General features: G+C 36.3%; 2 protein-coding genes across 2 annotated transcripts in view; one reads left to right on the top strand and one right to left on the bottom strand.

Moving 5' to 3' along the window:
- The window catches only part of LOC138854516 (uncharacterized), a 484,295-nt gene that overhangs the window by 211,594 nt on the left and 255,201 nt on the right, over positions 1–17,500 (top strand). The gene's annotated exons all lie outside the window — the stretch shown is intronic.
- LOC128699318 (uncharacterized) lies at positions 5,885–16,218 on the bottom strand. Its single transcript, XM_070098254.1, has 4 exons — positions 15,981–16,218; positions 8,790–8,942; positions 7,933–8,094; positions 5,885–6,114 (listed from the first exon to the last, which is right to left on the bottom strand). Exons 1-4 carry the CDS (start codon positions 16,081–16,083, stop codon positions 5,936–5,938), a joined length of 597 nt encoding a protein of 198 aa, XP_069954355.1. The 5' UTR covers positions 16,084–16,218; the 3' UTR covers positions 5,885–5,935.

The following is a 17,500-nucleotide window of genomic DNA, read 5'->3' as shown; positions in this document are numbered from 1 at the left end:
CACGGTGACATCACACATCCCTGTCTAAGGCCTACTTTTACTGGGAAATAATTTCCCTCTTTCCTATGTACTCTAACTTGAGCCTCACTATCCTCGTAAAAACTCTTCACTGCTTTCAGTAACCTACCTCCTACACCATACACCTGCAACATCTGCCACATTGCCCCCCTATCCACCCTGTCATACGCCTTTTCCAAATCCATAAATGCCACAAAGACCTCTTTAGCCTTATCTAAATACTGTTCACTTATATGTTTCACTGTAAACACCTGGTCCACACACCCCCTACCTTTCCTAAAGCCTCCTTGTTCATCTGCTATCCTATTCTCAGTCTTACTTTTAATTCTTTCAATAATAACTCTACCATACACTTTATCAGGTATACTCAACAGACTTATCCCCCTATAATTTTTGCACTCTCTTTTGTCCCCTTTGCCTTTATACAAAGGAACTATGCATGCTCTCTGCCAATCCCTAGGTACCTTACCCTCTTCCATACATTTATTAAATAATTGCACCAACCACTCCAAAACTATATCCCCACCTGCTTTTAACATTTCTATCTTTATCCCATCAATCCCGGCTGCCTTACCCCCTTTCATTTTACCTACTGCCTCACGAACTTCCCCCACACTCACAACTGGCTCTTCCTCACTCCTACAAGATGTTATTCCTCCTTGCCCTATACACGAAATCACAACTTCCCTATCTTCATCAACATTCAACAATTCCTCAAAATATTCCCTCCATCTTCCCAATACCTCTAACTCTCCATTTAATAACTCTCCTCTCCTATTTTTAACTGACAAATCCATTTGTTCTCTAGGCTTCCTTAACTTGTTAATCTCACTCCAAAACTTTTTCTTATTTTCAACAAAATTTGTTGATAACATCTCACCCACTCTCTCATTTGCTCTCTTTTTACATAGCTTCACCACTCTCTTAACCTCTCTCTTTTTCTCCATATACTCTTCCCTCCTTGCATCACTTCTACTTTGTAAAAACTTCTCATATGCTAACTTTTTCTTCCTTACTACTCTCTTTACATTATCATTCCACCAATCGCTCCTCTTCCCTCCCGCACCCACTTTCCTGTAACCACAAACTTCTGCTGAACACTCTAACACTACATTTTTAAACCTACCCCATACCTCTTCGACCCCATTGCCTATGCTCTCATTAGCCCATCTATCCTCCAATAGCTGTTTATATCTTTCCCTAACTGCCTCCTCTTTTAGTTTATAAACCTTCACCTCTCTCTTCCCTGATGCTTCTATTCTCCTTGTATCCCATCTACCTTTTACTCTCAGTGTAGCTACAACTAGAAAGTGATCTGATATATCTGTGGCCCCTCTATAAACATGTACATCCTGAAGTCTACTCAACAGTCTTTTATCTACCAATACATAATCCAACAAACTACTGTCATTTGGCCCTACATCATATCTTGTATACTTATTTATCCTCTTTTTCTTAAAATATGTATTACCTATAACTAAACCCCTTTCTATACAAAGTTCAATCAAAGGGCTACCATTATCATTTACACCTGGCACCCCAAACTTACCTACCACACCCTCTCTAAAAGTTTCTCCTACTTTAGCATTCAGGTCCCCTACCACAATTACTCTCTCACTTGTTTCAAAGGCTCCTATACATTCACTTAACATCTAACAAAATCTCTCTCTCTCCTCTGCATTCCTCTCTTCTCCAGGTGCATACACGCTTATTATGACCCACTTCTCGCATCCAACCTTTACTTTAATCAACATAATTCTTGCATTTACACATTCATATTCTCTTTTCTCTTTCCATAACTGATCATTCAACATTACTGCTACCCCTTCCTTTGCTCTAACTCTCTCAGATACTCCAGATTTAATCCCATTTATTTCCCCCCACCGAAACTCCCCTACCCCTTTCAGCTTTGTTTCGCTTAGGGCCAGGACATCCAACTTCTTTTCATTCATAACATCAGCAATCATCTGTTTCTTGTCATCTGCACTACATCCACGCACATTCAAGCATCCCAGTTTTATAAAGTTTTTCTTCTTCTCTTTTTTAGTAAATGTCTACAGGAGAAGGGGTTACTAGCCCATTGCTTAGGGAAATATATAAACCTTAATTGACCAAAAACTTGTAAGTCTCTAACACAGACTCTTCTCGAGTTTGGTTTCATTTTTTTTTCAGATTTTTTTCATCTTTTGATTATGGAAGTTATATTTTCAAAATTTTTATTTGTATTTTGTACTGCACGTTATTACATTTGGTTCCAGATAAAAATCCTGACGATGATGATTTATTTAATAATTTTTCATCGTAGTAAATAATTTTGGTATATTTCAATTCCTTATTAGTCTACATTTATGAAATATACAGTGTATGTGTGAGTCTGTGTACTCACCTCTATATACTCACATACAGTATATGTGGCTGCAGTCCCTGGCCCCGCTTCTTCACTGGTCGCTTCTTGGTTCACTCTTGCCTAGCTTCTATGGCTTCATCGTATCTCCTCCTAAAGCTATGTATGGATCCTGTTTCTACCACTCAAATCTCCAGGTCGTTCAACTTGTTTACTTTAAGTCTAAGAAATACTTTAATAATGTTCCTATGATTCATCTGAGTTTTCAGCTTCCAGCTGTGCCCTCGTGTTCCTGATTTCCATCTCTCAATCAGTCTTTTCTTATTCACCCTATCAGTTCTTCTCAATATTTTGTACGTTGTTATCGTAACACCCATAGTCCTCAAGTGACAGTTCTCTTAACCTCTCCTCATTGGACATACCCCTTAGCTCCGTGATTATTCTCGTATCAAACTTTTGCACTCTATCCAACATTTAACCTGGTGTGGGTTCCTTACTGGTGTTACATACTCCAATATGGGCCCAACGTACACGGTGACTCCTTACATGGATGACCATCAAACATGAGATTGTACCAAAGTATTATGGTACCATCACTGTTGTATGGGTGTGAAGCATGAGTTTTAAACGTTGCGAAGAGGAAGAGGCTAGAGGCAGTAGATATATCACTTTTGAGGGCAGTGTGTAGAGTGAATCTTATGAAGAGAATTCGGAGTTTGGAGATTAGAAGGTGAGATGCTACGGAAAGTATTATTCAGATGGCTAGGAAGAGGTTATTAAAGTGATTTGGACATTTAGAGAGGAAGGAGAAAAATAAGGTGACTAGGAGAGCATATAAATCCAAAGTGGAGGGGTAGAGGGTTAAAGGTTGGAGGTAGGGGGTAAAGGAGGTTTTGAGTGTTAGCCGCTTTAACATCCATCAGGCTTGTGCGAGTGTGTTATATAGGATTGAAAGAAGACAAGTGATTTTTATGATTTGACGTGCTATTGGAGTGTGAGGAGGGTAACATTTATGAAGGGACTGAGGTGAAACCGGTTAGACATCTAAGGAGTCATTCAAGACACTGTGTACTGTGTATATCAGGCCTATATATTGGTTTCCATGTTATAACCAGAGAATACTTTAAGCGTTGAGGGATCTTAAATTGAAAATGTTCTTATTAAGATACCTTTATGCGTGCTAATGTGACAAGTTTATTTTTTTTTTTTGTATTAAATTTGACTTTTTTTTAATGAACTCAAAATTTAATGTTTTTCTCAGAGGATTGAGGTGAATTTTAAATCGAATAGAACTACAAAAAGAAATCTGAGAAATATTGAAAACTCGTATTTTTATAACGTTTTTAATTTTCACAAGTTGAGTGAACCCTTAACAACGTTTTTGCCAGAACCAGAAAATTGTTAGGTAAAGTGTTACCATAAACCACTAACTTCTTCCAAGTCTTTTGTTTATAATTTCAGAACTCCTTATCCGATCTACTTCAAATTTTGAACCTTGCTCAACTATTACTAGGTACAATAACCAGCAAGTACATCTGGTCAGTTTTAAACTTTTAGCGCTGGTGTGATTTCCTCAAGGGAAGCAATTTCTTGATTTTAGGTTGTGTAAGTTTTTAATGTGACAATTTTAATAATCAAATTTGTTTTGTGAAGTAACTTTGAGAATGTCTCTTCTGATCAGAAATAAGCCACGGTTTTTAAGTTTATTAGGTTATCTTAGGTTAATCTTCATGATATACTTTGATGTGCATATGTCATCTGTGTGCCTTTGTATGTTATGTTCCCAAAGCTTAAATAAATCTTAATTGTTTACTTATTTATTTATCTTTCTTGGAGAAAAGGTTAGATTAGTTGTTTGGCTTGAGTAGATCTCAGTTTGATTTTTCTTATGAAGAAATTGTAAAAATTGAAATACTGCTTTTCCTTTGATAATTTATAAGTGTCTCATCCTATTAGCTTCAACCTTCAACGCTGAGGACCTGATAATATACCTTCTGAGAGGTTTCAGACTTACTGTGCTTGTGTATTTTAGGATATGAGTCTCTCTGAGATATAATAATTTCTCTTCAGTTTAGCTTCAAAGCTGGTGTTTCTTAGTGGAAGATTTGAATTAGATTTGGGTTGTGTATGACCTAATTTGCTGTATCATTGAAGAAATTGGGATATTAATTTCCATATGATGACTTGTGATTGCTTCTTCTGAATAATTTCAAATCTTCAACACTATTTAACTTCATTACACACGTATGCCGCTGCCGCTCTCAGCACTGTTCCAGTCGCATGCCTTGAGGTGCAAGGGACTGGCGTTCTGCAATATGGGGATACCATTCTCGGATCTCAGAGCGACCGAAATGCATCTTCCTCTTCTTCTTCTTCTTCTTCTTCTTCTTCTTCTTCTTCTTCTTCTTCTTCTTCTTCTTCTTCTTCTTCTTCTTCTTCTTATTATTATTATTATTATTATTATTATTATTATTATTATTATTATTATACTTCAAACCTGCACTGTTTTGTTGCGATTTACCAGACGTAAACCCAGCATCACTGGCACTGCTTGACCGCCAGTTACTAGTTTGCTCAGCCTGTGATGTCACCTGATGACTCCTGACACAGCTTTGTTATATAATGATCCCTTTAAGGTCACAGTAGCTTTCAAGAATATATATAAATCATTATTTATAAGATAACCTTTTATGTTTGCTGCAACTACAACTCAAATATTGAACTTGCAATCATAAGCTCATCATTTTTCATAACATTCAAAGAATCAATATTATATTTACAAATTCGTCTGTTTTGTATTTATAAATGTTTTTAATAATGATTACTGATAGGGGAAAATTATGCATTTTTTGTAATAAAAAATAAACTCGTACTTATTTTTTTTATTGTGTATTATATTGAAATTATTGAAAACACCATATTTTTTTGCAAACGCCCAGACAATGTAATGAACACGAAAATATCAACGTGTGAATTTATTTTGCTTCCAGTTTTTACACATTAATAAATCAGAGGAACAATAGAAAATTGATGTAATTTGGAAATCTTACCTCTTTAATTCAGAAAACGAAAGTTATATTTCTGTTATGTTCTTCGACACTGAGCACAAGTCATTGATATATTATTGTGGTAAAACTTTATTCTTTAAAAATTGCTACATTTTTTCCGTATTTTTGCGGACAATATTAAGTAAAGCACAAACTTAATTAAACTGAAAAAGATCAAACATTTGAAAAAGTAATGTTCATCATTAAGCAAAAGTTTTGCAAGCGCTTCAGAGCCTCGGTATATGTCAGGTATACCATGGGTGTTATACTAACATACTACTACAACTACTCAGCTGTGTCACACAAGTGAGTAGTCAACATCTATGGCAGGTGGGTCATGGTAGTTATACAGTAATTGTGATGTGTCATGGTTGCTGTGTTATGATAGTGTTACGGTAGGTGTTTCATAACAAGGGCATTAGAGTCATTATGCATAATAATGGTATCTGTGTGCATGTAACAAATAGGATTTGTATTTCTTTATTCTGATTTTTGGGTTTGGGGCTGCGTGGAATTGTAGTTGTTTTTACTCTTCTTCTTCCTGCCCCTCTTCTCCCTCTCCATCTACAATTTCTTCTTCTTCTTCCTCTTGTGCTACCCGTTCTTGAGCAGTGTCTTCCTGTGCTTCATTATTTTCATTTACTCTGATGACACCTTCATCTCCCTCGTTCATTCCGTTGGCTGTCTCTGCCTCTGCCACACGGACTGAAAACACAAGCACAAAGAGCGACATGAACTAAGGGTAATACTCAGTACCTAATCATTTAGTTTTTAAAGGTTTCAACATGACGAAAAAATTGTAATGTTATGTCCATTGACAGGCCAGGAAGTGACTTAGGAATGCTGCTTTATTATTAGTGTTTCCAAAATTATTTATCCCCTGAGAGAAAATATATGTAGTGACTGATAAATTAATTTTCTTCCTCGAAGGCTTCCATGCGATAACTTGAAATCGCCTTTTCTATTCAGCTACAAACTTGCATATTTTGTGTATTATGCCTATTTAAACGAAGGCTCGAATTGTGATTGGACTGTGTAGGTGATGATCTGCCAATTGTATACATTCATATCTCGCAGTGGTTTCCGTGCAATAACTGAAGAATGCTTGTTTTGATCGGTTTTAAACTTTTTCTAGTGGTGTATTTTACTTAAAAGAAAGCTTAGATTCTTACTGCATGTACGTGCCAGTTTACCAGATTTATTTAAAATATTTTGTGATATTTCTCCGTGCTGTACCTCAAGAACATCTCTTCTGAAGGGCTTCAAACTCTACATTTTGATAAAGGTTCGCATTGTTATTGGGTGTATAAGTCCCATTGTGTCAATTATATTAACCAAATTGGAATTGTAGTTATGTGCTATAACTGGAGAATGCTTCCTCTTACCGACTTTTAGTGTTGGTGTATCGCATTTAGCGAAGGTTCTTATCGGTGTTTGACTGTGAAGGTTCCTACTAGCAAATTATTGAAGAATTTGTTAAATAGTTTCCACGTGATAGTTTAAGAATGCTTCGTGATTGGCTTTAAACTTTTAATGCTGATATGTTCTTTAGTTAAGTCCGGATCTTTATTGGACTGTGTAGGTAAGAATAAGCCAGTTTTTTATTATCCTTTATGCTGTGCTAATTTCTTACATATGACAAATATGCTGAAGGCAGTTTATAAAATCTCCTAAGGTTATACAACATTAAAAGCCGAATATGACTACTAAAAGGAAACTGAATTTTTGTAAAATTATTTTTGTGAGGTTTTAAGATTTTTAAAAAAATTTAATATTTTCCCTACTTTTAACTTAATAAGAAAATAAGATACTAGACATATAAAGCAAATATCCTAAGTTAGCTTTTAACACATAAGTCCATTGCAGATGAACTGCTGTTAAGTCTTTTTGCTTCTAGTTGCTAAGCCTTATGTGTATTCACTTGCTCCCATGCTACCGTCCACAGGATACATATGAGGTGCAACGTAAGCTAGTCGATTCGGTGGCAAAATAAAAAAAAATACGTAATTAATAACAATGATTAACACTTTATTTCTAATAAATAACTTAATTTTCCCCCTTATGAATTTTATGAAGTTTGCCTATTCAAAAAAATTTTATTTGATATATTGTTTTCCAGGTTGTATTCATGACCCATGGATACATGTAATGTCCTGTGTGTCTTCACATTGTCTTGACTGTATGAGTGTTGGTGAATAAATATTTTGAGGGTTAGACTGCGCTGAGCTCCAGTTGCTGACCCTCGTAAGTGTGTTAATATACCACTACTCTGAGCCTTTAGATGTGTTTTTCTCCAGCTATTTGACCTATTGCCTGGGTTGGGCTATACTTCCTGGGTCTCTTAAGGAAGTTGAGCAGCACTACTCTGTCTCTTGAGGATTTTCAGGTATTCTACTATACCTCCTGCTTTCTTTGAAGTACAAGATACGTGGGATATGGGATGCGGGGGATACCTTTCTCTAATTACATAGTGAAAAAATTATAATCAGTCTTATTAGTTTAATTATAACATTCATTACTTACTTTTACCATGACCACCATAACCGCCATGTTCATATTCTCGACGAGGGGCGCAGCACCAACAGCCTTTACCACAACCTTTGTGAATCTCCCGACGATTGCTTCCACACGACTTGGACTGACACTTTCCTTTGGCCTCCCGACATTCCTCGTTAGCTTTGCATCCTGTTGAAATATGTAAACAAGTCAAACACTGAAGCGTGTCCTTGAGGAACACACGCTAACATGCACACTCCCACACACACGCAAATGCAAGCACAGATATGTGATGGAACTAGCATTGATGGACAAGGCATTGATGGACCTGGAATTGATGGACCTTTCATTGATGGACCTGGAATTGATGGACCTGGCATTGATAGACCTGGAATTGATGGACCTGGCATTGATGGACCTGGCATTGATGGACCTAGAATTGATGGACCTGGCATTGATGGACCTGGAATTGATGGACCTGGCATTGATAGACCTGGAATTGATGGACCTGGCATTGATGGACCTGGACTTGATGGACTTAGCATTGACGGACTTGACATTGATAGACCTAGCATTGAGCGACCTTCAGTTACTCAGTTATAAACCAAGTGATTGTTGGAGTTTATCCAGATACGTTGACTGTGTACCATTAATGTTCTATCTAATGGAGATTATATAGGGCACTAGAGATCACTTCTGATTATATATATATATATATATATATATATATATATATATATATATATATATATATATATATATATATATATATATATATATATATATATATATATATATATATATATATATATATATATATATGCAAAAACAACCACTGTGAAAGAATAGAGAAATTCTTGTCGACAGAAAAAATCAACACTCACGCTTAAAGCAGCACCAGCATCCGTGTCCACTGCAGCCGTGGAGTATCGAGTCCTCGTGAGCTTCACATTTCGTCTTGCAGACTCCTCTTTTATCTTTGCATTCATCCCGTGTAGTGCAACCTCCAACATATCTCTCATTCACAAGAGTATCGTCTGAAAATAACCACACCGAACCATCATTCATAAATCCCTTTGAGTTTGTTACGGAATCAACAGATGAATTTACAAATCGATAAAAACTACTACTAATAATAATACTAATAATAATAATAATAATAATAATAATAATAATAATAATAATAATAATAATAATAATAATAATAATAATATTAATAATAATAATAACCCATCACTGCTAAGTTCACTGTCACAGCCAATGAGACTGATGACTTGTCTATGGAACATTGTAAACTGCCCATCAGTGCTAGTTCTGTAGCACATATTTAGTACATTTACTGCCCCAGTATACTGTACATTGTGTAGCACTGCCACAGTCCCTTGAATGGTTTGTCTGTAGAGCATTGTGACAGCCCAGAAATTTTGTATTTCTTGTATATAATAAAAATCTTGTGATTCTTATACATACCACAAAGGTCGTTGGTGAATATATGTGATAACTTACAGTCTCCTGAGTACTACATATTTCTGTAGCACTGCGACAGTCAGCATGTCTTCTGTTGTGTTTATGTCTATATAACATTCATACAGTCACCTTGTCCTGTGTTGTGTTTATGTCTATACAACAGTCACACAGTTTCAGTGTCCTGTGTGTTTTGTCTATAAAAGAACAGTGGTACATTCAGTTTGGTCTGTGTTTATAGAACACCGCCATAATTCTCGCTGTTACTCTGGGTGCCTTTATTTTCTCTTCCTGTCTCACTACTATCTCCTCCTTCAAAATCTGAAAGAAATAAAAATTATATATATATATATATATATATATATATATATATATATATATATATATATATATATATCTATATATATATCTATATATATATATATATATATATATATATATATATATATATATATATATATATATATATATATATATATATATATTATATATATATATATATTATATATATATATATATATATATATATATATATTATATATATATTATATATATATATTATATATTTATATATATATATATATATATATATATATATATATATATATATATATATATATATATATATATATATATTTTTTTATTTATTTATTTATTTATTTATTTATTTATTAACACATCGGCCGTCTCCCACCAAGGCAGGATGGCCCGGAAAAGAAAAACTTGCATATCATTCACTCCATCACTGTCTTGCCAGAGGCACGCTTACACTACAGTTATAAAACTGCAATATTAATACCCCTCCTTCAGAGTGCAGACACTGTACTTCCCATCTCCAGGACTCAAGTTCGATGTGGTGGTTTCCCTGAATCCCTTCATAAATGTTAACTTGCTCCCACTCCAACAGTACGTCAAGGCCTGAAAACCATTTGTCTCCATTCGCTCATATCTAACACGCTCACGCATGCTTGCTGGAAGTCCAAGCCCCTCACACACAAAACCTCCTTTACCCCGTCCCTCCAACCCATCCGACCACTGCCCCGTCTTCCCTCCACTACAGATGTATACGCTCTGGAAGTCATTCTGTTTTGTTCCATCCTCTACGTGTCCTCTCTCCCTCAGCATATATATATATATATATATATATATATATATATATATATATATATATATATATATATATATATATATATATATATATATATATATATATATATATATATATATATATATATATATATATATATATATATATATATATATATATATATATATATATATATATATATATATATATATATATATGCAAAACAACCACTCTGAAAGAATAGAGAAATTCCAAGCGCATTCGTGACTACTCACATTATCAAGGAACTTGATAATGTGAGTAGTCACGAAAGCGCTTGGAATTTCTCTATTCTTTCAGAGTGGTTGTTTTGCATATTCTGAAATCACCTGTTTACTGTGATCTTATTGCATATATATATATATACATATGTACATGTTTATTTATACACACTCATCTGAGTTTTCTTTGATTTTATCTTAATAGTTCTTGGTCATATTACTTTTCCTTTTATACCCATGGGGAAGTGGAATAAGAATCTTTCCTCCGTAAGCCATGCGTTGCAAAAGTCAACTAAAATGCTGGAAACAATAGGCTAGTAACCCATTTTCATGTAAAGATTACTAAAAAGAATAAGAAGAAGAAAATTGTCAAAGTGGGAAGTCTGAATGTGCGTGGATGTTGTGCAAATGATAAGAAAGAGATGATTGTGGATGTTATGAATGAGAAGAAGCTGGATGTCCTGGCTTTAAGTGAAACAAAGCTGAAGGGGGCGGGAGAGTTTCAATGGAGAGGAATAAATGGGATTAGGTCAGGGGTTTCAAATAGAGTTAGAGCTAAAGAAGGAGTAGCAATAATGTTGAAGGATAAATTATGGCAGGAAAAGAGGGACTATAAATGCATTAAGTCAAGGATTATGTGGAGTAAAATAAAGTTTGGATGTGAAAAGTGGGTTATAGTAAGCTTATATGCACCTGGAGAATAGAGAAGTGTAGAGGAGAGAGAGAGATTTGGGGAAATGTTGAGTGAATGCGTGGGGAGTTTTGAACCAAGTGTGAGAGTAATGGTGGTTGGGGATTTCAATGCTAAAGTGGGCAAAAAGGTTGTGGAGGGAGTAGTAGGTAAATTTGGGGTGCCAGGGGTAAATGAAAATTGGGAGCCTTTGATTGAGCTATGGGTAGGAAGAGGTTTGTTAATAAGTAATACATATTTTATGAAGAAGAGAATAAATAAATATACAAGGTATGATATATCACGTAATGAAAGTAGTTAAATTATGTATTGGTGGTTAAAAGGTTGATGGGTAGGCTCCAGGATGTACACGTTTATAGAGGGGCAACTGATATATCGGATCATTATTTAGTTGTAGCTACAGTTAGAGTAAGAGGTAGATGGGAAAAGAGGAAGGTGGCAACAACAAGTAAGAGCGAGGTGAAAGTGTATAAACTAAGGGGGGAGGAAGTTCGGGTGAGATATAAGAAACTATTGGCAGAAAGGTGGGCTGGTGCAGGTATGAGTAGTGGGGGGGTTGAAGAGGGTTGGAATAGTTTTAAAAATGCAGTATTAGTTTGTGGTTATAGGAGGGCGGGTGCAGGAGGAAAGAGGAGTGATTGGTGGAATGATGAAGTAAAGGGTGTGATAAAATTTAACTTACAAAAGGTTTTTACAAAGCAGAAGTGTTATAAGAAACGTAGAGTATATGGAGAGTAAAAGAAAGGTGAAGAGAGTGGTGAGAGAGTGCAAAAGGAGAGCAGATGATAGAGTGGGAGAGGCACTGTCAAGAAATTTTAATGAAAATAAGAAAAAAATTTGGAGTTAAACAAGTTAAGAAAGCCTAGAGAACGAATGGATTTGTCAGTTAAAACAGAGTAGGGGAGTTAGTAGATAGGGAGAGGGAGGTATTGGGTAGATGGCGAGAACATTTTGATGAGCTTTTGTATGTCGACGAAGAAAGGGAAGCGGTAATTTCATGCACTGGCCAGGGAGGTATACCATCTTTTAGGAGTGAAGAAGAACAGGATGTGAGTGTGAGGGAGGTGTGTGAGGCATTACGTAGAATGAAAGGGGGTAAAGCAGCTGGAACTGACGGGATCATGAGAGAAATGTTGAAAGCATGGGTTGATATAGTGTTTGAGTGGTTGGTATTTTTGTTTAATAAATGTATGAAACAGGGGAAGGTACCTAGGGATTGGCAGAGAGCATGTATAGTCCCTTTATATAAAGGGAAGGGGGGCAAAAGAGATTGCAAAAATTATAGAGGAATAAGTTTACTGAGTATACCAGGAAAAGTGTATGGTAGGGTTATAATTGAAAGAATTAGAGGTAAGACAGAATGTAGGATTGCGGATGAGCGAGGAGGTTTTAGAGTGGGTAGGGGATGTGTAAATCAAGTGTTTACATTGAAGCATATATGTGAACAGTATTTAGATAAAGGTAGGGAAGTTTTTATTGCATTTATGGATTTAGAAAAGGCATATGATAGAGTGGATAGGGGAGCAATGTGGCAGATGTTGCAAGTATATGGAATAGGTGGTAAGTTACTAAATGCTGTAAAGAGTTTTTATGAGGATAGTGAGGCTCAGGTTAGGGTGTGTAGAAGAGAGGGAGACTACTTCCCAGTAAAAGTAGGTCTTAGACAGGGATGTGTAATGTCACCATGGTTGTTTAATATATTTATAGATGGGGTTGTAAAAGAAGTAAATGCTAGGATGTTCGGAAGAGGGGTGGGATTAAATTATGGGGAAACAAATACAAAATGGGAATTGACACATTTGCTTTTTGCTGATGATACTGTGCTTATGGGAGATTCTAAAGAAAAATTGCAAAGGTTAGTGGATGAGTTTGGGATTGTGTGTAAAGGTAGAAAGTTGAAAATGAACATAGAAAAGATTAAGGTGATGAGGGTATCAAATGATTTAGATAAAGAAAAATTGGATGTCAAATTGGGGAGGAGTATGGAAGAAATGAATGTTTTCAGATACTTGGGAGTTGAAATGTTGGCGGATGGATTTATGAAGGATGAGGTTAATAATAGAATTGATGAGGAAAAAAAGATGAGTGGTGCATTGAGGTATATGTGGAGACAAAAAACGTTATCTATGGAGGCAAAGAAGGGAATGTATGAAAGTATAGTAGTACCAACACTCTTATATGGGTGTGAAGCTTGGGTTGTGAATGCAGGAGCGAGGAGGCGGTTGGAGGCAGTGGAGATGTCCTGTCTAAGGGCAATGTGTTGTGTAATATTATGCAGAAAATTCGGAGTGTGGAAATTAGGAGAAGGTGTGGAGTTAAAAGTATTAGTCAGAGGGCTGAAGAGGGGTTGTTGAGGTGGTTTAGTCATTTAGAGAGAATGGATCAAAGTAGAATGTCATGGAGAGTGTTTAAATCTGTAGGGGAAGGAAGGCGGGGTAGGGGTCGTCCTCGAAAAGGTTGGAAGGAAAGGGTAAGGGAGATTTTGTGGGCGAGGGGCTTGGGCTTCCAGCAGGCGTGCATGAGTGTGTTCGATAGGAGTGAATGGAGACGAATGGTATTTGGGACCTGACTATCTGTTGGAGTGTGAGCAGGGTAATATTTAGTGAAGGGATTCAGGGAAACCGGTTATTTTTATATAGCCGGACTTGAGTCCTGGAAATGAGAAGTAGAATGCTTGTACTCTAAAGGAGGGGTTTAGGGATATTAGCAGTTTGGAGAGATATGTTGTGTATCTTTATACGTATATGCTTCTAAACTGTTGTGTTCTGAGCACCTCTGCAAAAACAGTGATTATGTGTGAGTGTGGTGAATGTGTTGAATGATGAAAATATTTTCTTTTGGGGGATTTTCTTTCTTTTTGGGTCACCCTGCCTCGGTGGGAGACGGCCGACTTGTTGAAATATATATATATATATATATATATATATATATATATATATATATATATATATATATATATATATATATATATATATATATATGTATATATATATATATGTATATATATATATATATATATATATATATATATATATATGTATGTATATATATATATACACATATATATGCTGAATAGGTAAAACTTAGTATTTTGGCTTAATAATTTTGGCCGAATAAGGCAAACGAAAATTTGTGTATGCAGTAATTTCGCAAAAATAATTCTGAACCTAAAGAAAAAAATGTGTCATTTATTATTAAATTATTTTAAACTTATTTTTACATTAACACACAGACACACAGACACACACACACACACACACACACACACACACACACACACACACACACACACACACACACACACACACACACACACACACACACACACACACACATACACACACAGACACACATACACACACATACACACACACACACACACACACAAATACACACACACACACACACACACACACACACACACACACACACACACACACACACACACACACACACACACACACACACACACCTGGTCCAGCAAATGGCTTCTCGAATTTAGTCCTGCCAAATGCAAAGTCATGAAGATAGGGGAAGGGCACAGAAGACCACAGACAGAGTATAGGCTAGGTGGCCAAAGACTGCAAACCTTGCTCAAGGAGAAAGATCTTGGGTTGAGTATAACACCGGGCATGTCTCCGGAAGCACACATCAATCAGATAACTGCTGCAGCATATGGGCGCCTGGCAAACCTGAGAACAGCATTCCGATACCTTAGTAAGGAATCGTTCAAGACACTGTACACCGTGTATGTCAGGCCCATACTGGAGTATGCAGCACCTGTTTGGAACCCGCACTTGATAAAGCACGTCAAGAAACTAGAGAAAGTACAAAGGTTTGCCACAAGGTTAGTTCCAGAGCTAAGGGGAATGTCCTATGAAGAAAGATTAAGGGAAATCGGCCTGACGACACTGGAGGACAGGAGGGTCAGGGGAGACATGATAACGACATATAAAATACTGCGTGGAATAGACAAGGTGGACAAAGACAGGATGTTCCAGGGAGGGGACACAGAAACAAGAGATCACAATTGGAAGTTGAAGACACAAAGGAGTCAGAGAGATATTAGGAAGTATTTCTTCAGTCATAGAGTTGTAAGGCAGTGGAATAGCCTAGAAAATGACGTAGTGGAGGCAGGAACCATACACAGTTTTAAGACGAGGTTTGTTATAGCTCATGGAGCGTGGAGAGAGAGGGCCCAGTAGCAACCGGTGAAGAGGCGGGGCCAGGAGCTAAGACTCGACCCCTGCAACCACAAATAGGTGAGTACACACACACACTCACACACACACACATTATTCATCATAAATATATTTTTCATAGCTAAATTGAATAGAATTTATAAGAAAATTATAATTGAAATTAGGAGCACAAATCAAGAGGAATCAAAATTTTAGTTTCAGTATATTTTTCTGAATATGCGGTCCTGTTTACTGTCTTATATTGGTAATACTTTAACTGTCTCCCTTCTATTTCATTTTCCTCTGTGCTGTCATGTGATTGGGTGTACTAGGTAAAACCAATGACACAGTATCTCATAGAAATAATTGAAAAGTTCTCAGACATACCTCACCGGGTGCAGTGCTGTTTCCGTCTGTTGCTACAGGCTCTTCATTCATGCTCTGTACCTTCACTAGGTAGAAACAGAATAGCATCAACAAAAACACAGACTTCATGGTGGTTATGCTTCGCTGTTCGTGCCTGGCTGCTTTATCTCAGCACTTGCTTTGTCTGGGCGATAAAATCAAGAAAGGTACGTCTGTTGTTCCCGAACCGTTGTCGACAGTGTGTATAAGTGTGGTGAATGCCACAACGACGCTGTGCTTTTATATATATTTGAAAAAAGGAGGTCCTCATTTTGTAGAAACACCTGTGGCAAGTTGAACGACCTTGAGTACAAACATTTTTTTATGTGCTATAATAATTTATATCCAACAGACATCAACCATTTATTATAGGTGTTGAATGCTTCTCCGTGGCCGCAGTCCCCATCCTGCATCCTGTTAAGCTGCTTCACCTTTCCTTTTTTTTTTAACTCAAGAACACCCGTATTTTTTTACTACACTTTCTGTATAATATTCCATTGTGGGAACAACAGCCTACTATATTTTCACTTTCATACTCTGTGACGAAGGACGGGTTATTAAACAATAGAATGAAAATGGTCAGCTTGAGTTTAGAGATTCTAGTTGGGTGATGACACACAGAACTCACGAAATCGTAATGACACGATTGCAAATATTTATAAAAGCTGGCTCAGTGGCTAACGCGACGGTCTGGAGTTTTGAGACTCTCTGATCGCGGGTTCTATTCCCATCCGTGGTATGGTTTTGACACGCATAATTAACACAGTTCATTTACAAACATCCAAGTGTTTCACTTGGTTTGTTGCTGAAGGTATTTCCGTTGTCATTAAAATTTCGTGCTAATTCATGAATAGAACATAACAGAACGTCTTACCTTTTTTTTCTGTCATTTGAGTTGAAAATGTACTTTAAGTAGCAATAGAAACCCAGGAAAAATACATTTATGAAGGTATTATTGAGGTTTAATCTTATTATAAATAATGAAATTTTAATTTGCCTTTTTTTTCACAGACTGTAAAATGTAAACAAAGCTGCAAATTCTTTTCATTAAAACAGCAAACAAAAGTAATAATTTAACGAGCAGAGCATCGAGTTAGGTTCGGCTTGGTCGGGTTAGATCATGTTATGTTGGTTAAGTAATAAGAATCTTAATACAGTATTACCAGTGCTCCCTCGTCTTCATAGACTCGACACGAAGTCTAATATTAAGACATCGACAACTCAAAATTATTTATATGGAAGCCTCCAGAACAAGAGGACTGAGCGCTTGATGCAAATATACTCTTAACACAAAAAATAATTCAGTTATGATTGAACATAATATATTATGATTGAACATAATGTATTACGATTGAATATAATATATTACAAAATAAATATATTCCCAGGCCTTAGCAGTTCAAAACTTCCTGTGAAAAGTTGGTGAAGAATGCATCACATTTATCATAGTTTGAGCCTCACCTCCTTTTAAACGTACGATTTTGCAGGACTGTTCCTCCGCATACTG

The sequence above is a fragment of the Cherax quadricarinatus genome, chromosome 61 (assembly GCF_038502225.1).
Source record: "Cherax quadricarinatus isolate ZL_2023a chromosome 61, ASM3850222v1, whole genome shotgun sequence".
In the NCBI taxonomy this organism is placed as follows: domain Eukaryota; kingdom Metazoa; phylum Arthropoda; class Malacostraca; order Decapoda; family Parastacidae; genus Cherax; species Cherax quadricarinatus.
The sequence above is the reverse complement of the archived record's forward strand: the minus strand, read 5'-3'. Positions and strand labels throughout refer to the sequence as shown.